The sequence below is a fragment of the Peromyscus maniculatus genome, chromosome 23 (assembly GCF_049852395.1).
Source record: "Peromyscus maniculatus bairdii isolate BWxNUB_F1_BW_parent chromosome 23, HU_Pman_BW_mat_3.1, whole genome shotgun sequence".
Lineage (NCBI taxonomy): Eukaryota > Metazoa > Chordata > Mammalia > Rodentia > Cricetidae > Peromyscus > Peromyscus maniculatus.
The window spans coordinates 52,633,783-52,655,127 of NC_134874.1; the positions used below are offsets into that span (position 1 = coordinate 52,633,783).

A 21,345-nucleotide genomic window follows, 5' to 3' on the forward strand; every position below is an offset into this window, starting at 1 on the left:
TGTAACACATAAAGAAGCCAGAGGTCTCTTCATGAGGCTATGAGACATTCTGGAAATATCTGTCCCTGTACTTTCACAGGAATAAGCTATTCAAAACAAACTCAAAAAGGTCAACAAGGCCGGGCGGTGGTGGCACACGCCTTTAATCCCAGCACTCGGGAGGCAGAGGAAGGCGGATCTCTGTGAGTTCAAGGCCAGCCTGGTCTACAGAGCAAGATCCAGGAAAGGCGCAAAGCTACACAGAGAAACCCTGTCTCGAAAAACCAAAAAAAAAAAAAAAAAAAAAAAGTCAACAAGATCTAGTGAACTAGAGGAATTGGCCACAGTTCAGATTACAAGCCTCTTCCCACTGCACACTCAGACATATATCTCTGCCCTACACAGAGACATATTAATGAGCAAAGTATGGAGTGGAAAGATGATAAAAATATGAGGTGTTAGGACCTCCCTCTCTTAGAAGTTAGCTCATGCAGAGCCACCATAATGTCATATGACCAAGAAAGAACAAAATGCCAGGATTAGACATATAAACAAATTCTATAAAGACATAAATGAGAACATTGATTGTATTATGTCAGAATTTGAATAATAATTGCAGCAGCTTTGGCCTGAGGATTTTTCTTGGGCACTCTGACCACTAAGAGTTAATAATACACAGCTTGGGACATGGCAAAATGCCCAGGGTGGTTTTGTTTTGGTCTAGTGTCCTTGAAGCAACCAAAGCTATGAGCCTGAGAACAGGCTGTCACATGCCTCTAGATTCTTAAAAATTGGGTTATCGGGTTAACGAGTAAGAATGATAACTCTGTTTATTAATGATGTCAAAACTTGAGGGGAAATGACTGGAAATGATAACTCTGTTCTGTCATAGTTTATTAATGGTGACTAAAAGATGAGCAAAAGGAAGTGAAACATATGTCAAAAACAAAAATGATATGATCTATGTTTTGGAACATCATGAATGTATCCCTGCTAACTAAATTCTGAATAAATAAAGAAACACTCTGGCTGCTAGTCAGTCAGGCTGCAAGATTCTCCCGACCACCATGGCCTGGCTCACTTCATTCTCCTGCGGACTCCTTACATCCTCCGCAGGACCCATCCACCACCTGGGATGGCTTCCGGCAGTTTGCTATGGACCCCTCCATGTCATTCTCTGTTGGTGTCTGAATATACCTTCCCAACATCAATATATATGCCTATTCAGTACATCTTTGTATACAATCTCAAGCTAATTTCCAATGTATTTCTAATATATTTAAAACAAAAAAAAAAGGATCCAATAGAATTTAGTATGTGTGTGTAATAAACCTAATTTAATTTTGGGGAGGTAAACATTCTCTTTGATACAAAATTTGATAGTCGATGCAGAGTCGAATGTATTATAAAGACTGGAAACAAACAAGAAGCAGATGTATTTTACCCGGGGAAATGTAACCGAACCAAATCAAGGTTATACCTTAATTCGGCTAACTTATGGTTTCATTTGGAAGATTTCAAGTGACATTAAGTCAGTAGTTCCTCACAAAGCCGCCATAGCTAAAGTAGTAATGAGAAGAACAATTGATTTAAAAGCCCATTCTGCTAAATGGAGTTACCCAGGCAGACGTTAGAAAGGAGCATGCACGTCTTCTCTCAGCAGGATAATGATATCATAACAAATTGGCAATGAGCTTCGTGGCCCAGGTATCAGTTCTTAGGGGGAAATGACTCTGTCCCACAGACCTTGATTTTTACAACAAAATATGCCTCAAGTGGGTCCCGAGATGGAATTGATCCACTCTGAAGGTCCCTGCTACAGACACTCTGTACCAAATGTGTTTAAGAAGTGCATAATATGCCGGGCGGTGGTGGCGCACGCCTTTAATCCCAGTACTCGGGAGGCAGAGCCAGGTGGATCATTGTGAGTTCGAAGCCAACCTGGTCTCCAAAGTGAGTTCCAGGAAAGGCACAAAGCTACACAGAGAAACCCTGTCTCGAAAAACCAAAAAAAAAAAAAAAAAAAAAGTGCATAATATTACAAATTCAGGGAGGACTCTAAGTACCACCTCAGAACAGAACAGAATTCTCAGAACAGAATAAAGGGGTGACACACTAAACAAATATTACTTTGCCAAAGTGAATAGGTTAAGCTGAATTAATGATATGGGAGCCCCCTAAAAATGCTCGTGGTGGGTGATATTTCTGGAAGAGGTCACTTTCTGTTTTTCAATTAAACATCCTTGTGGACATAGTATTTACATTTAATCAGTCCTTGGGTGGAAGTTGACACTATCTATGGCTAAAACTAAATCATTTCCAAGAGATAAATATCTTTTTGGCTCTTGCCTAGACCTACAACCAAGAAGCCAGATCACAGCAGGGCCTCATTGTATCCGAGCAAACATTTACAGAGCAGGGCTGTGTTGAGCGCTGCAGAGCTGAGACCGTGTGACCCTCGCCCGCTGTCTGTTCTTAGGGATCTTAGACTGCAGGGAGATGAGACCAGAGCAAAAATGACCGCAATCCAGTTAGAGAGCACCCGTTCAAAAGAACAAAAACTAAAGACAGATCCACGAAGGTTGGGGTGAGCAGGAGGAACTTGGTGGGAGACGATGACAGCTGGAGGTCATTGGGAAGGAACATTTTGGATGCAGCAAGTGATAGGAGCCTGTGTCAGAAGTGTGCAAGGGATGTGTCCTGTACGAATGCTAAATTTACAACACTACACCAGGAGACACTAATAATTTAGGAGGCCAGGGTCACATGAAGGTGGCATTAAAAACTAGGGCAAGGTTTTTATACTGGATCTGGTAAGAACTGGGGAACCGTCGGGTATCGAAAGACTTAGTTATAGTGCCGAAGCAGAACCAACCTCACACACACGGTTATTTAACAATAAGGACGAGTTATTAGTCCACGTGGCAAAAAGAAGAATGGAGTTAAACCATGCCAGTGTCGGGTAAACCTAGACCCAGTGGTGCTCGGCCGTCACTGTCTCTGCCACCCGATGTCAGACTGAGACTAAGTGTCCTTAAGGAGTGTTTCAGTCTCCATACAGCTGCCACAACTTATACAGAATTACCACGTCTCCATAAAGTCACACTCCAAGGCAACCAGCGAGAGCCAAGCATCTCCTTGGACATGTGTGTCTTCTCGTAGACAACATGGACCTCACAGAAGCTCCTAGCATCATCACTGGTCTCGTCAGCCTGAACTGGTTTACAATGACCCTAAAGCGGTCAGTGGAAAGAGGAACCAGGTGAACAACTTTGCTTTTGTTTTTGTTTTGATTTTTTTATTTTTCTTTTTTCTTTTTTCTTTTTTTTTTTTTTTTTTTGAGACAGGGTTTCTCTGTGTAGCTTTGCGCCTTTCCTGGATCTCACTCCATAGCCCAGGATGGCCTCGAACTCACAGAGATCTGCCTGGCTCTGCCTCCCGAGTGCTGGGATTAAAGGAGTGCGCCACCACCACCCGGCTTAGATGACTACCTTTGGTATGAGCCCAGAAGGTTCATCCCTGGATCAGTGGGAGGGACCCACTTCAGCCATTGCCAGTTCTTTTCTATCATGCACCTCTATCAGCAATGGATATCTGAGTGTGTGCTCTTTATTTTTTTAGCACATTAAAGACACAGAGATGTACAGTGAGAGAGTGTGTACATTATAAGGCACAACTGAAATTCCAAGGGATTGTCATGAGCACTCTGCCCCGAACCTCAGGAGTGTAAACACCCAACTATGGAGACCTCTGCTCCCAAGCGTGGCTCTTTAAGGAAGACAGCCATATTCACCAGTGAGCTCCTGTCTGTGTCTTTGAATCAAACCTAAATGATCATGAACCAAACACAGCCAGAAGGACAGCAAAATACAGTCCCTTGTTCCCAATTTGTTGTGGTTTTTCTGTTTTGCACTTTGTGCCTTTGAGCTAGTTGCCTCTTAGGCCTATCTAGGCACTGCCCACCACCTCCACAGGAGTCACCTTCAGAGGGAAGCTGAGATGCCTTTCCCTCACACTGGGTGACCTCTCAAAGTCAGATCAGTACCTTCTCCAAACTGAGCCCTGGTGACTTTGTGGGGACAGAAGGATCTATCATGCTCACCACGGAGGCACTGGCTCCCTAGGGTTGGCCAAGGGCGAACAGCTCATCCATCCATCGCTCATGTTTATTGTACCAGGCCAGCAGCATGGCCTGCGGCTCTGCTGTGGTGGGGGAGGGTAGGTCTTTGTCCTTTGGCCCAGTGGTTTCCACGAGTGTGTCCCACCCAGCCTCGGCTGTCCCCGGAGCTGCCTGGCAGAGAAGGTGAGCGAGAAAGAAGCCAGATTAACAGAGCCCCTACCCATCACCAACTCCCACTAAAACAGACCCTCTTTAGATAGAAGAGCCTGGTGCTCGGAGTGTGAGAAGCCACTGTGGTAGCTCTGCTCCAAGCAGCTCTGGGACACTCCGATGGGTTCTGAAGTTTGCCCAGAGGAGCTTCGCCGTCCAGCGCTGCCCCTCACTGGGACTTCTCAGGTTGGCTACTGCCGACGTCTCTGAGTGTTCTCTCTCGGGGAGGGGAGCTCCTGCCTTGGTCCCTGCTGACTCTCTCGGCCGTACCCCTCTGACAACGCGATGCCCACCTCTCTTCAGATGTCCCCAAGGAACAGCGGCTGCAGGCGGTGCAGGCGGCCATCTTGCTGCTGGCGGACGAGAACCGGGAGGCCCTGCAGACCCTCCTGTGCTTCCTCCACGACGTGGTGAACTTGGTGGAAGAGAATCAGATGACGCCCATGAACCTGGCCGTGTGTCTGGCCCCCTCCCTCTTTCACCTGAACCTGCTGAAGAAAGAAAGCTCGCCCAGGTGAGGTTTCCTCAGCGTTGGCCCTCGTCCCCGAACCGGGTCTCCCCGCCAACGTCCATTTTCTTCGGGAAAATAAAACAAAAGTGTTCTCGTGGTAGAGTTCAGACAGAAGACGAGGAGGCACCCTCATCCCTGGGCTGGGGCTCATGGCCCCACTGAGGTAGCCCTGAAGGATGTCGGTTGAGATCCAGAAAGCCAGAGAAGTTTGATTTTGTTCTATTAATTGGGAAGGGGAAGGAACACACATAAAAAGGAATCTTACAATCCTTGGTTTTAGAAAGGCGATGTTTAAAAGACAGCGCACGGGAACCTGCAGTTGAGCGGTTTCAAGTGGAGAAAACAAATCGTTTTTCCACCTACAGCTCTTCCTGTCTTTGTATTTTTTTCCATGGCTTTTGGTTGTGCCTTGTCAGCCTGCCAGCCTGCCTTGGAGCATCTAGAGATGTGTGGTCAATGGTTTTAATTTGGAAAGGAGAAAGCCTGGGGTCTGGGCCTCATCTGGGGATAAACAGCAAACAGATGAGACTATCTGGGTATCCCAACATACCCGGGCTGGGGGATCTGCTTAGCGCATTCATATTCAATTGCAGAGTCATCCAAAAGAAATATGCCACCGGGAAGCCGGATCAGAAGGACCTCAATGAAAATCTAGCAGCAGCCCAGGGGCTGGCCCACATGATCACAGAATGCAACCGACTCTTTGAGGTGAGTGAGGTCTTGGACCTAGTCGCAGGCCGGGAATGAACGGTCGCCCGTTTATAGTTCTTATCTCTTTGCGCTCTGTTTTCTGATGACAGCGGTGTGCACTGCAGCTCTGGTCTCTGCCCCCAGGAGTTATGAAGAGCTAGCCGTTCAGTCCAGGCATTGGCAGTCACTGGCCCTTGGGGCTCACCATGATGACAGTTGTTCATGCAGACAGTTCAGTTGCCTTCCTTTGCCAGGTTCAAGGCCAGGTGGTCAATTAAACATTTTATTTTTGCCTCAAGACTTCGAGTCTTCCTCTCTGTCTCGGTCTCTCTGCCTGTCTCTCTGTCTCTCTTTCTCTGTGTGTGTGTGTGCACGTGTGCCTGAGTACGATTGGATAATCCTTATCACTAGAATAATTGACAGTCTAGGACTATAGCCATACGTGCGTCATAGAGGCAAGTGGCTGGGACACCTGGCACCCTCGGTGGCAACACTGGCATTTGTCAGTGGGAGAACTGTACTGCAAACAGTGAAGACATGCCTGAGTCATGGCTGTGTTTTCCCCTCAGTGTGTCAACGTGTGTGAATGAGTGACGCTGTCTGAGCCCACTCGTGCCAAATGGAATAAAAAGAGAAGTGGAACCCGTGCTCAGGAAGGCTCCCCAGTGTTTTTGAATAATAAACATAAGCTCACGAATCCTGTTTCTATCTCCCAACTTTAGGAAGGTCCCTCCTATCCTTAGACCTGATCTTGGATGGCCCACAGCCCATGCTCACCCTTGACTGTAGAGAGTTGCCTTTGTCTCTGTCAGCCTCAGAATTTCTTTAGCTCAGGGCTTTGCTCTTTCATGCATTCACTGGATCAGGTTCCTCACGAGATGGTGGTCCAGTCTCGGAGCTCCTACTTGGAGGCTGAAATCCGAGTCCCCAGCCTGGAAGACTTGGGAACACAGCTGGCAGAGAGCGGGGCAACTTTCCACACATACCTGGAGCATCTTGTCCAAGGCCTCCAGAAAGAAGCCAGGGAGAAATTCAAAGGATGGGTCACATGTTCCAGCCTCGACAACACAGACCTTGCTTTCAAAAAGGTAAGATTCGCTCCTGCTGCAGAATGTGTGCTTACCCATGGGACTTAGCCCCTGCTGGAACAGGTGCGGCCCAGGTGCCATTCAGAAACTCTGTTCAAAGGCCACCCACAGCACTATCATTGGAGCCTAGGCTGTATGGCAGGGCTGCTGGATCCCAGTCGGTCTGTGCCCTTTTCTGTGTGATGCCAGGGGAAATCAATGCCCAGCGTTTTTCACTTGCAAAGAGGAACACTCTTAAGAGTGCCCGTGTGAGGAGAACTACGTGAAAGTCAAGTGGACTAGACCATGTCTGGCTCACACCACTCGAGTGTGTTTGTGGCTGTGGCTGTTTGGATTGTCATTCCTCTCCTCGTCAGCTTGAGGACTGAAGTATTTGCATTTCAACTCTGGGTGCAGTGTGGCCGGCTCACTTTATATAAGCAGCTGTGGTTTGGAATGCCCGGCACAGCAGGGGAGGTCTGGGGGCCCCTTAGTAATCTCTGCAGCTCGTGCCCGTGTCTTTGCCAAGGTGGGGGACGGGAACCCGCTGAAGCTGTGGAAGGCGTCGGTGGAGGTAGAGGCCCCACCCTCCGTGGTGCTGAATCGCGTGCTGAGGGAACGCCACCTATGGGATGAGGACTTCGTGCAGTGGAAAGTGGTGGAGTCTTTGGACAGGCAAACAGAAATCTACCAGTACGTGCTGAACAGCATGGCCCCACATCCCTCCAGAGACTTCGTGGTACTCAGGTAAGCTTGCCTCCGGCGTGGTGTATGAGGTCCTGCTCCAGAGGCGAGATGGGAGCTGCCAACGGGAAAGACTTCTCCGAGTCCTCCCAGCCTGCTCTGGGGCTCTAAGCTTGCTCCCCTCTGACTTTGCCCTGTTTGTGCCTGGCTTCTGGCACCTTCACCTGTTCACGGCTCTGCCCAAGCTCTCCTATGGGCCATCTCCTGTGGTGCTCACAGTTTATCAGGCCGCGAATATCACTCATATCCTCAGAACAGGGGCCCAGAGACGAGCTGCTGTTTGTCGGATTTGTCTGCCAAATTATGCAAATCAAAGCCAATCAAAGGCTTTTCTCATGGTTTTGTTTTTCTCCCTGGGGTGGGGGGGAAGAGGGGGAGCAGATCTTCCTCTTGGAGAACTTAAAGATGGGAGTGTGTGTGACCTCACATGTTCGCAACTAATGGTGAGGCGTGGAAATTCCTGCTCAGCCCTGAAAGTCCCGGTGTGCAGAGACACCGGGCATTCCATCAGAATTCAGTCCTGGCCAAGCCTCCTGAGCCCTCTGTCTGCCAGTGAAATATGGTCTCTGGTGGCCTCAGGGGTTAGCCCCAAATCCCTGCCTTCTGGCCTTGGAGGAGGATGCTCAGCCAATCACAGGAAGTTTGCACAGCAGAAATGCACAATTTCACCAGCAAGAGCAGGGGTTGGGGAAGAGTTAAGACCATGGCCAAAATGTAATTAGAGCAATATATCCTTTTTATTAAAAACACGATTAAACAATCTCTTCTTCGGGGATCAGCAGTGTAAGAGGATTCTCTAGCGAAATCCCCAAATGTACATTTGAAATAGTTGCCTTCTGAGGTGAGCTTGGAGGGCAAACCAAAGCTGACTGTTCATGTGCCCTTTGTGCATTTGGTTTGGGTCCTTGGGACCTTAACTTTTAAGGTCCGTTTCTCCTAAATATAAATATAAATATAAATATAAATATGTATCCCGGCAACCTTGTCCTGACAGAGAACATGGACCATTAGCTGGGGTGGCCTCTGGCCACTTATTAGGGCATCACTCATATTGTGGCATTAAAATGTAAGCCTCCCACTCACAAGCAGAAAGCAGCGTTGTCCAGGACGGAAGCTGCGGAGATGGGGAGTCCTTGCGCTGAACTTCCCTCATTCCGTCTCCACAGTGATCCCTCCAGCCTGCTGCCTACTGTAGACTGTTCCGTCATACCTCATGCCAGTCACAGCTTCTGGCTCCGAGGAGCCCCGTGGTGGGCAGCAGCGGGCTCCTTGTGGTCTCCTCTCAGAGTTCAGATTTCTGTGTGTGTGTGTGTGTGTGTGTGTGTGTGTGAGAATGTATGAAAGTGTGTGAAAGACTGTGTGTGTGTGTGTGTGTGTGTGTGTGTGTGTGTGAAAATGGGTGTATATATGTGTGAGAGTATGTGAAGGTGTGTGTGTGAGAGAGAGAATGTATGAAAGTGTGTGTATATGTGTTAGAGAGTATGTGAGGGTGTGTGTGTATGTGTGGGAGAGAGAGTATGTGTGAAAGCATATGAGAGACTGTGTGTGTGTGAAAGTGTGTGTATATGTGTGAGAGTATGTGAGAGACGTGTGTATGTGTGTGAGAAAGAATATGTGAAAGAGTATTGTGAGAGACTTGTGTGTATGTGTGTGAGAGTATGTGTGAGTGTGTGTGTGTGTATGAGAGAGTATGTGTGTTTGAGTGTGTGAGAGTGTGTGTGAGAGAGTATGCATGAGTGTGTGCACATGTATGAGTGAGTGAGTGTGTGAGAGACTGTGTGTGTGGGTGTGTGGGTGCGCACATGCCTGCACACATGTGTCTAGGCCAGAGGTTAGTCTTGCATGTTGTTCCTCAGGAGCCATCTACTTCATTATTTTTGAGGCAGAGTCTCTCTTTGGGACCTGGGGTAGTAGGCTGAGCGGACTGGACGGGAAGCTCCAGGGAACATCTTGCCTCCACCTCTGCAGTGAAGGGATTCCGAGTGTGCACCATCATGCCTGGCTCCTCCATCCACGAAGCTGTCCCCTCTTTATATTCTCCGGGGACAGTCAGTAAATAACGAAGGATTCAAGCTGACTTGTTTTAGAGGGACTGAGTAATGTGAGGCGATGGGAAGGGCAAACTCTCAATGTAGCCCAAGGCTTAAAGGAGAAGTAGGTGGACCGTGGTGCTCCGTGGGAGGATTAGCTCGCCATGCGCCAGACCTGGTTCAGACCAGCAGAAACTCCCTGTTTGTTTCAAGGGGAAAAGGGAGGAGGGAGGAGGAACTTGCAGGCAGGGTTACGATGTAGTCTTTGTGACACACCAGACTTCCTTATACCCAAGTTCTCACCAAGCGTCTCAGCTTCTTTCCTGTTGTCTATAATGGAACAATCTGAAGCAGTGATTCCTATGGAGAGTAGATATGTACTCCCCTCTTGAGTCTGGAGGCTGAGCCGCCTGAGAGCTCCAGGCCATAGCATGGCAAAGGACATTGCAGGGCCGAGTAATCCTACCACAGAGAGCTGCTTCCAGGGAAAAGCCACTCCTCCAGGAACTCGTTAACTAGGTAACCCGAGAGTGGATTAATCTGAGGACAGCATCTGACTGCATCCATGGGGACCCATGCCCTCCATGCACCAGTCAGAATGCTCTCTCCACTACTCAGCTGTAATGACCTTCCTATGTCTCCGTCTGCACACGAATTCACTGTCCATTTCTTCTCCCACTCAAGAGCTACTCAGCTATCTGAACAAAGCTATCAGGACAATACAGGCTCAATTTCTTTCCAATTAGGCATCAGCAGATCCTGTGTTTGCTAAGACTTTCATCACTTCCTCCAGGAAGCCTTCCCTGTATTCCTCCCCTGCCCCGGCCCCTGATCCCAGCTCTGAGTAGACACACACTGCACTTCCCACACTGGCTTCAGGGCTCTTCCTAGAGTGTATGCATCTTCATGCCCTCCACAGCTTCTCAGGTCCGGCCGGCCCATGGTTGTGCTCCACAGACAAACAGAACAATTGAGTGAGCTCATGCTGATTCTAATGGTAGCCTTTTGATGATCGGCGGGGGCTTCAGGAGACGAGGATGGGGCCTCAATTCCAAACCCAGGTCCCGGAGCTTCCACCCTCTGAGCGGGAGGCTGGTATCTGTCCTTTGAGCCTCATTTTGTAAACTTTACACAAGCTCATGGAGACCATTAGCTTAATCCAGGGGCCTAGCATTGGAGCTGGAGCCCAGGTTGGGGGCAGGCGGACTTGCGTGTGAGTTCCGCCGTGTGCTCGGGGCCTCCTGTCTCTCTTGTCATCGCTCTGAAGTACGGCTTGTCTGACTCCAGGACCTGGAAGACCGACTTGCCCAAAGGAATGTGCACCCTGGTGTCCCTGTCTGTGGAGCATGAAGAAGCCCAGCTGATGGGCGGCGTGCGGGCCGTGGTGATGGACTCTCAGTACCTGATAGAGCCGTGCGGTTCCGGCAAGTCCAGGCTGACCCACATCTGCAGGATAGACCTGAAGTAAGTGGCCACACTGGGTGCTGGCAGACCAAGTTCCCATGGGCCTCAACTCGCGTAGTGTGTGCATGCCAACCCTGTCTGTCGCTCCGGTTTCCTCTCCCGCTCGTCTGTGTCCTCACCGCCATGAACCAGCACACACCATGGTCTCTCACCTTCCCATTTCCTAAAATGCTGACATTTAACCTTTAGAATTTGCTCTTCGTTTTCTTTTCTTTTTTCTAATTTATTCATCCCCCCCCCCCCCCCCGCAAACATGTAATGGTGTGGTGCTTGTGGCATACACAAGGATGTTTTGACATAGGTCCACATGGCAGAATCATCAGGTCAAGGTATGAAAATGTCCAGCAGTGATCAAGAGCATGCTTCCCCTACAGTCACCCAAACAGCACACGGTCACTCATGGAGGCCAGCAGTCCAGCCTCGTGGAAGGGGGTGGAATGATGGTCGGTAGAGTCAAGGAACGGGGTGTTAGAGTGAAAATCAACAGAGGCTCCCCAAACACTTCTGGCTCTTCTCTGGCACAGTGAGGTAACTGCTCGTTAAAGCCACCTGAAATACATTTTAGAAGGACCAGAGGGGCACGCAAGTCCCAGCAGATGAACTTAGTCAGCGGTCAAAGATGTGGAGGCGTCCCTTACCATGCACAGATGACAGCACACGGACACACAAACCTTCAAATTCATGATGAGGAAAGTAACTGTAGTCATCATGACTGCGTGGAGCCTGCGGTCAAACCGAAATGCGGTATCATGTGATCAACATTTATCTCCCCAAGTCTAGAGTCTCCGCTCAGTGCCATCCTACCCTCTGATTCCACAACTTCCCCGGTTTTAGACTCCACGCAGAAGGGAGACTACACGGCTCTTAGCCTTCTGTGCATAGCTAGTCATGTTGAACACAGGAACATCCCTCAGCTTCGTCATTGTGGCAAAAAGAGGGCATCACCCCTTTTAAGACTAAGAATTATCAGGTAGATATAGACAGACGGACAGACAGATAGATGATAGGCAGACAGTCAGAAGTGTTCATGTATGTATGTATGTACGTACGTACATATGTATGTATGTATGTATGTATGTGCCACATTGGCTTTATCTGACCACTGAGCGCTGCACACAGGTTAATTCCACATCTCGGCTTTTATGAATGACTCTGCAGGGGGCGCGGATGTGGAGGGGCTGACTGCATTTTCCCTGAATGTGTATGTACCCAGTAGCAGGGTCATTAGATCACCTGGTGGCGTCCTGATTTTCTATTCTGAGGACACATACAGAACACGCAGGTACATCAGGCTCAGTAACTAGGAATTCTATTCTTTCACGTTTCTGTTTTAATTTATTTTGATTCTTGTGCATGTAGCATATGCCTGTGTCCATGTTCATATGCACATGTGCCCATGTGGAAGCAGATGGCCAAGCAGAGGTCACTTCTCAGTGTCTTCCTCGGTAGCTCCCTGTGGGTGCCTGGCGTGGAGGGGAGGCATAGTTCCTCACTGAACCTGGCGCTCACTGATTGGCTAGATAGACTGGCTGGCCATCCAGCCTCAAGAAAACTTCCTGTTTCTGCCACACCCCGCTTTTTTCACAGGTGCTGAGGACTGCTGCTTGGGATCCCCAAGTCCCCTCAGCGAACTCTTCATTGGCTGAGCCTTCTCTTCAGACCCTCTGTGTTTCTCATATGCCTGTGTCCTCCATGTCCTTAGTTTAAATTGAATTGAACACTTTAAGGCATTCAAGATGCTAACACTGAACCCTGTGCTTAGGTAGATATAAATCCAGTGCGGTTTTGTTACTGATTTTGGTTTTTTTGAGACAGGGTTCCTCTGTATAGTCCTGGCTGTCCTGGATCTCACTCTGTAGACCAGGCTGGCCTTGAACTCAGAGATCCGCCTGCCTCTGCCTCCTGAGTGCTAGGATTAAAGGCGTGAGCCACCACCGCCCGGCTTGTTGTAGGTTCTTGGTGAATTCTAGATTCAGTGTGAGTCTTCCTGTTTACTTTGAGAACTTAGTGTCATCTTGAAGAACCTGATGAACTATAAAGACAGAAAGCTTGGTGATACAATGCTGGGGGACAATGAGGTCCTCAGACCCGTGAGGCCGCAGCCACAAGCTGTTGCCAGGGTACTGATGACCCAGAGGGCGGCCCTATCCCCTGACAGATGTCCCACCTCCTTCTGCTCTCTCCCCACAGGGGTCACTCCCCGGAATGGTACAGCAAAGGCTTCGGACACCTCTGTGCTGCGGAAGTTGCCAGAATCAGAAACTCTTTCCAGCCCCTCATTGCTGAAGGTCCAGAAACGAAAATCTGAGCTGGCCCCAGTGTGATGTCAAACTCAGGGAACAGGAAGGGGAAACCAACCCGCGGTGTGAGGCCTGTACAAATGACCAGGAGAAGGAAACACTGTCCGGTGGGGACCGGAGGCCACGGAGTATGTTCCTAACCTGCCGGGAGATGGCTAATCCCTACTAATACAACGTCTTGGACATGTATCTATGTTGCTTAAAATTAAATGGGCTACTCCTTACGCATTGCCTAATTTGCTATTTAAGGGCTTCTAAGAAGCGTGTTTTAGCTGTAAATAAATGTACTGTAGCATTTGTACATGCGTGTGGACATCTCCCTTTGCTGTAATATATGTAAACTATGGTTTTACGTGTAATTGTCTGACTCTGTGAGTCTCCTCACATGGCACTTCCCAGGTTGCTGTAGACCCCATGTCCCTCCAGTCCCAGCTGAGCAGAACCTGCTGTCACCAAAGCGTGACACGGGCAGTCTGTCAGCCTGCCCATGCTAACCCAAAGATCAGCTAGCCAAAGAAAAATAGCCTTAAAAGCTTCTCCCCCACGTCGGCCTCTTCTTTCTGAGGTTTGAAAACTGGAGTGGGGGTGTCGAGATAAACTGAACGAAATAACATTTGCTTCTCTCTCTAACACAAAGCAACAGGGAAGAGCTGGCTGCCAAATCCAAGGCTAGACTCTGCGTGGCCTCCGGGCCCACTCTGTGAAATTGGAGTGAGATGTCAGGTGACCGCTGGAGTTGGCACCAGGGACCGAAACAGAACTGCTACCCCCCCACCCCTACATCGGGGTGAACAGTGGAGCCCGTCCACAAAGCTAAAGGGAGCCCCCAGTCCTCTCAAGACTCAGAGAGTTCTCATAATGCTGTTTAGTGATCTATGTGACCAGTGGCCAATACGGCCACAGTGATTCACCATGTTCTTGCACTGACCTTGACTCTGGACACCAGACAAAGCAAGATGATGGTCCATCAAGTGTCCAGAGTCATCACAGCTTCAGGGAATTTAGAGTATCCTATAGATGACGCTCTTAAAATCTAATCCATTAAAAATCTTGCAATTTAAAAGACAGGGTTTTAAACTAACAAAAGACCAAAACTGTATCATTAGTTATCTGTCAAAATTACAGGCAGATGTATCAATCCTATGTTTCTTCATTACCCGGCACCAGCACCCATGTGTTTGACCCCCAACCTTATTTATTATTGTACAGACTGAGCAAACGTGAGAATGGATTTGCTATTTTTATTGTAATGCAACATCTGTAGAGAGATAACTTATTATGTCTGGCTTCCAGGGGAGATTTTCTTAGGTTGTCTGGACAGAGACTGATAACCCAGTTCAGCAACTGTTGTTGGGAGAAAAGCAAAAACAAATGTGTCTTTTCAGGGTGGTTGTTGTATGATACACAATTACACACAATTAGTGTTTACACACTAATCCAGTGTTTTCTCTTATCTGTTGTGTGCAATCATTTTATTGGGAGGACTAAAGATGTTTTCTGTATGTCTGGCGTGGCACAAGGAAAATCAGGGTAGGAATTTTTCATTCTCATGTCTACCTGGGAGAGTGTCAGTCAGACCGCAGGTCACTGTCTGGGCAGTGCTCTGTGGACTGGACTTTCACTGCTGCCGTTACATCATGCACGTCATGCTAGTCGACCCTTTACGTACTGGTCAGGTCATCAACGAAGCTTAGTTGATGGGCACCTGGGACGAATGGCTTTGTTTCCCAAGGAGCATCTTTGCTTAGTACACACTGGGAATTACCTGAAGACCTTGTTCAAATGCTCTGATCCAGGCAGTCTGGGTGGACCTGACATTCTGTATTTCTAACAAGCCCAGGGGATGCAGGTTGCTGGCCTCAAGGACACACTTTGAGAAATAAGGACCCAGGGAATGCTTAAAACTGAATAAAATGATGTGATTGTGTTTCTCACCCCCTTTCTTCCAGCTAACCTGACTTTTCGGTTTTATGCACATACTAATCACATCACCTCTGCTAACCACAAGATGCGTCTTTAAAATAAAGGAAAAAGGGAGGGGAGAAAAATGATGCAGCGAGCTTTGTTTGTCAAAATACAATGCCACAGTATTTTATTCATTGTTATCTTGCCGATGGAAATAAAATATTTGCATTTAAATATTATATTTATACCTCATGTATATTTTTACCTCAATTGTTGGTATCAATCATCAGTTGTAAATAATTGCCAAGGCAGATAAATTTATATGCATTAAATATTTCCTATTTTCTATAAAATACATGTGGGTTCTCATGATTCGTTCTGTATGTAGAAAGCGTGCTTCATGAGGAAGACTTCTCTAGAAGACAGTTTTCCAAGAGCTTAGCTCCTTCGGCTCCAAACACAATGATGTCAGCAGACAATTGACAGGTTAGACGTTGGGTGTCAGAGCTGGAGAGATGACTCAGTGTTAAGAGCACTGGCTGCTCCTCCAGAGGACCTGGGTTCGGTTCCCAGCACCCACATGGTGGCTCTCAACTGCCTGTACCTCCAGTACCAGGTGACCCCATTCTCACCTCTGGCCTCCAGAGGCACACGCACGCAACAGACACACCAGACTTTAAAAAGGAGATCTGGGAAGAGTTGGGGGAGGAGATAGAGTACGATAAAAAAAAAAAAATCAGAATACATGGTATGAAAAAATTAACAAAAATTATTAAAATAATATAAATTAATCTTTAAATGCTAGGTATCTTGGGTCTAAGGCATTAAAGTAACATAGAATTCATTTTTCTTTCATCTGAAGTTTATTTGTTTGTTTTTGAGACAGGATTTCTCTGCATACCCCTGGCTGTCTTAGAACTTGCTTTTGTAGACCAGGCTGACCTTGAACTCAGAGACCCCTCCTGCCTCTGCCTCCCTAGTGCTAGGATTAACGATGTGGGATACCACCACTCAGCTTAATCTGGAGGTTATAAAACAAATTTGTTTTATTTTAATCAAGTAGTAAACTCACTAGTGACGTTTTACTTTTGTTACGTGGACAAGAAATGAAGTATACACAGTCACTAACGACTCTGAACCTTGTACCTGTTCCTTCTATAAATACATACATACATATTCTTAGCTAAGCCAGCAGGCACTTCAGCCTGATTGACAGTTTTCTTTGTTTGTTGGTATTTATTTTTAAATGAATGCATATGTGTGTGCCTGCACAGCTTATGTGCAGATTCCTGTGAGGGCCTGTGTGCATTGGGACCTCTGGGACTGGAGTTACAGACGGTTGTGAGCCACCCGACGTGGGTGCTGAAATGTGAACCTGGGTTCTCTGCAAGAGCGGTAAGCACTCTTAACCACCGAGCCATGTCTCCAGCCCCTCTACTACAAGTCCGTGAAGCCACAGCAGGGTGATGACACCGAGCCCATGAGGAGAACTGACCCCACCCCTGCATAATGCAAAGAGTAAAAAGAGGACCCCCGCCCCAGGCCAAGTGGAGTGTCACCAAAAAAAAAAAGCAAAAACGAATGTGTGCTGCTGTGCAAACAAGAGGCATAAAAGGCGCCGTTGAGTCCGGGTGCCGTTGGAAAGCCGTGGATCACATGCAGCTCCCATCAGATAATCCCAGCCCCCAGGCCGCATCAGGGATGACCTCACATCCTCCGGGCGCACAGTTGATGCTCCCTTCCCAGTACTGTTACTGAAAGTGTGAAGGAGTCTCAAAAGAGACTCGTTACTGGAGAAATCTGGGTCCCCTCCAGGACTCTTAGTCTTCATAATAAAAGAATTTAAGAATGAAGGCAAAAGGTCGCTTGAGGATACTTTAGAAAAACCCCAAGGAGGCAGCTATAAATCTCAGCAGCTGCCCACGGACCTCCCCGCTCCCGCCCTGGGGTTTAGGGGGGTTGGAGGTTGGAAGGTGAGAAGATGGAGGGAAAAAAAATGAAAACAGAAAGAACCATGCCTTTCTAAAGCCGGCTTGGAGGTCAGCCACTTGGCAGGCAAGCGGCCATGTGGTGGGGAAGAAGCTTTAGAGAAAAAGCAAAAAAACAAATGAACAACAAAAGCACCAGAGAAGGCGGGTCTAGGCAGCTTCTGAAGAGAAAGTTAGAGTTTTCTGAGAGGCGAGCAGACCCAAGAGAGCCCCGTGGTGGCTCTGGAGGGGACCGTGCTAGGGGCTGGGAATTCTTGGTAGAAAAGGCACAGGATCTCATTAAGCCATAACGATCCCTCCTATCGGTTTAGTATGGCTAACGGTGGTCCTGCTTTCTGGAGGGGTCCCTTAGCCAGGTGACTGACTCGCCCAACTCCAATGCCAGGCCCCTGCCAGGCCAGAGATTTCTTTCTGTTTACTGAAAGGAGATACCTCTCCTGATTGACCTCTGCCGCCTTCCCACACCTGTGGCTCTAAAGCCCGTTTGGTGGCAGAAAGCACCGGTTCACCAGCACTGAGTGGGAATGGAACCGTCTACAACCGGAGATAAAAACCAGCCAGGTAGGGCAGGCACCCCAAAGCGGCAGTTCCAAAAATAACCTTGCTGCAGGCCAGGAGCACCAGAACAGAGTTGTGGTTCCCTGGTCTCTTGTGACCTCTTACGCCTGCCTGGAAGTGATGTGTGACGAGGTGACCTACTTAGAGGAGGCACCTGGGCACCTGTGGCTGGGCCAACTGGACTGACCGACTCATCCTCCTCCCCAATTTCTGCCATAAGTCTTTTAAAAAGCTCCCAGACCGACAACTCAAGGGCCCCTCGTCCCTGCATCCCCAGGGCCCTGCTCTCTGCCAGCTCTTTCTCTCTTTCGCTCCCACCTACCGATCTGTAAACGGCTCCCTAAAAATCACCCTCTGTGGCCTGTGAATTCCATTCTTCAAATTAGCGAGACAAGAACCTGAAGGCCACTGACTCAATGAAAGCTTTGCGAATGTGAGCAGCCAGCACCCTAATTCTTGACTTAACGCCCATCTGAGGCAAGAGCAAAGGTCTCTACCAAACTCAAAGACACCCCACATTTCCCATGCCAGGACAGAGATGGGAGCACACCATCGAGGCTCACTATCCTTTGAGATTGTGTTTGTAAATGCTCTGCAAACCTTGGATTACTGAGTACAAGCCGATTCTGAAGGGAAACACAGGGCAGAGTTCCTACGAGCCTTTGGTCATATGTGTCAACCCATCAATGGCTAACCTTGTTTTACTGTGTTTCTAATAAAGACATCATTTAATATATATATATATCCTTTGTATCCTGACTGTATACTGACTCTATCTGCAGTGTTTCTTTATTATAAAGCCATGGCCAAGAAAAACTGGCCCTGACCAATGAGCTAACGGGACTGTAAAATTCATGGGATGTGGGTAACCTAGCAGTAACCCAGTGCTACACCATGCTGGGAGAGTCTGTACCCTCACCGCCAGCCCCTAGCCCAGCAACGATGCCCCTCCCCCCCCCCCCCCCCCCCCCCCCGCTTCCCACGCCGTTTGTGTCTGTGTGGTGGTTTGAATAGGTATGTATGGCCTGCATAGACTCCTCCTGGGTTTGAATGCTTGGACCACAGGGAGTGGCACCATTAGGAGGTGTGGCCTTGCTGGAGGAAGTGTGTCACTGCAAGGCGGGCTGTGAGGGGTTATGAGTTCAAGTCTGGCCAGTGGGACACAGACTGTTTCTGCGGCCTGTGGATCAAGATGTAGAACTCTCAGGTCCTTCTCCAGCACCATGTCTGCCTGCACCCCACCATGATAATGGGCTAAACTTCTGAAACTGTTACCTAGCCCTGTTACAGGAGTTAAAGCGGTCATGGTGTCTCTTCACAGCATAGAATCCCCGACTAAGACAGTCTAGTTGGCTGGGTGCTTTGTTGTGGTTTGCCCTGTCTTGTTTTTAGGACAGACCGAGTAGCAGCCCAGTCTGGCCTTGTACTTGTGATCCTCCTGCCTCGACCTCTTAAATTCTGCAGAGAAGGATGGGCAGCGGTGGCGCACACCTTTCATCCCAGCACTTGGGAGGCAGAGGCAGGTGGAGCTCTGTGAGTTCAAAGCCAGCCTGGTCTACAGAGTGAGTTCCAGGACAGGCTACACAGAGAAACCCTGTCTCGAAAAAGCAAAAAAAAACAAAAAACAAAAAAACCCTCTGCAGGCACAGGTGCATACCCCCACACCTCCTTACTACGCTTCCTCAACTTGATCCTGTCATCTCCTGAACTGGAATCTGACTGCTCTTCCACCTTTTCCACGGCTCTATCATCCACCGTAGATGTCGCTTCTGGAGCAGCCCTGCATCACGGGTTAGCAAACCTCTTCTTTTATTGTCTGTGCTAGAGTGCTGGTTTATTAACACTGAACTTGTGGCCCACAGCACCTGGACTCTAGTCTGTAGGGATGCTTATTTAATATGCACAGTCTTCCATCTAAGGCACATTATAACCTTCTTGCACCTAGCAACATCAGACAGTACTTTAGATGTGTTGGTCGCTGATGTTACCACCCCAAAAAACACAAAATTGGGGTGGGGGGGAGAACAGCATTAAATAGAATGCATTTATACCATGAAACCTAAAAACCAGAAGACCCATAAAAAGCAGGCAGAGCATGAGTGTTTGTGGCCGACTTGTGTGCGTTTGTGTGCTCCTGTGTGAGTACCCATGTGTGGCTGATGGAGGTTGAACTTGAGTCTGCACGCTTGCATGGCAAGAACTTTACCACGCCAGCTTCCTCCTCAGCTTGGGTGAGGAGGTTTTTGACACTGGGGGTAGCTGTGAACGTCCATGAAAGCATTGTTAAGGAACTATAAGATCGCTTTAGCAAGCAAAGCCCACGAATAACGAGAATGGTTCCTGTGAGGGTTAGGGTTCCTGATAACAGGAACCAGAGGTGGGGGTGACGCCTAGGAAGGCGGGGACAGGATATCTTACCTGTGTCAGAGCAATCTGGAGCCAAGACACATAAGTGAAAACACGCTTGCTTTAATGGTAGATATTTAAACTGGACTGAAGAAATGTCTCTGACTGCCATGCCCCCCTGTGCGGGAACAGGGGCATGAAGCCCCCGCCCCATCCCTGCCAGGATTTTCCCCACCTGTGGTCACTGGAGAGGCTGTAGATGATGCTGTCCACCTCTCACTGCCTGCCTTCCCTGAACGGATACTAGTCCACAGTGACCTCTGTCCCTTTGCTTTAGGACATGCTATTTTCTTTTATTCTCCATTTGATGGGGAATATATGTGTAAGTTTATAATTTTATCTAACCAACCTAAGGGAAGACACTTTCAAAACCAAAACAGTACCCTTAATGCCCAAAACTACAAAGCACCGTATCTGGGTGCTGCCCGATCCAGGGTGGCTGAGCACTGGCTGAAAGGGGCACAATGGCATGGTCACCATGATCACCAAGAACACAGACCAAATAAGAATGAGACGGGCAGTTGCCAGGATCGCCGCTCCCTCCTGTGCTATAGAGCTCGTTGCTGGTCAGGAGGGGCGGCATGTCCCGGTGATGAAAGAACGCTGAACCTGGACCCATTACAACAAGAAGGGGTCTGTACATTCTATAAGCTGAGCGCGAGGCGTCATTTTGACTCTACCCACAGCTCCAGTGTGGAACAACGATCCCTTCCCCGGCTGGACCCTGTCCTTTTCTAACTAGCCCAAGGACTGTTGGGTGCTAAGGAGAGGCTGGTGGTAGGCAGCCTGGATAGCCAGCAGTCAGGTGGAGGGTGCTATGCATGATGGAGGGCTGAGTGATAACAGGAATCCGGTGAGAAGGTGGCTGTAACAACCCAGATGAAGAACTGTTTGTGGGGAAATAAGTGGATAGATTTTTCAAAGATGTAATAGAACTAAAACTAATAAAATGTATTAGTAGCTGGTCGTGAAAGAGAGAGGAAGAAATCAGCTCAAAACATTAACATTAGTTACTTTCTATTACTGTGATAAAAAAATATCACAACCAAAAGCAACTTACAGAAGGAAGAATTTGGCTTAGGTTTCCAGAGGGGGAGTCCATAACAGTGGGGAGTGGGCAGGAAGCTAGCTGATGACATTTCCATCCACACACAAAGGAAACAGAGCGTGAGCAGGAAGTGGAGCAAGCCTGTAAATGTCCAAGGCCCGCCCCCCCAGGGATGTACTTCCTCCAGCATGGTTCCGCGTCCTAGAAGTTCCATAACTTCCCCAAAGAGCACCACCAACTGAAGGCCAAGTGTTCAAATACATGAACCTAACAAGGACATTCCTCACTCAAACCACAACCCAATCTTCTAACACAGAAACACTTA

At 48.4% G+C, this 21,345-nt stretch overlaps 1 protein-coding gene across 7 annotated transcripts in view; it reads left to right on the plus strand.

Annotated features, from left to right (window-relative positions):
• Positions 1–15,259, plus strand: part of Stard13 (StAR related lipid transfer domain containing 13) — a 214,641-nt gene extending 199,382 nt beyond the window's left edge. For all 7 annotated transcript variants that reach the window (XM_042268041.2, XM_042268042.2, XM_016005786.3 and 4 more), the window contains exons 9-14: positions 4,613–4,823; positions 5,414–5,528; positions 6,377–6,598; positions 7,107–7,324; positions 10,639–10,815; positions 13,006–15,259. In XM_042268041.2, the coding sequence (XP_042123975.2) occupies positions 4,613–4,823; positions 5,414–5,528; positions 6,377–6,598; positions 7,107–7,324; positions 10,639–10,815; positions 13,006–13,123 (1,061 nt within the window). In that variant the 3' untranslated portion in view covers positions 13,124–15,259. The remainder of the gene's footprint in view (positions 1–4,612; positions 4,824–5,413; positions 5,529–6,376; positions 6,599–7,106; positions 7,325–10,638; positions 10,816–13,005) is intronic.
• Positions 15,260–21,345: the final 6,086 nt, after the last annotated feature.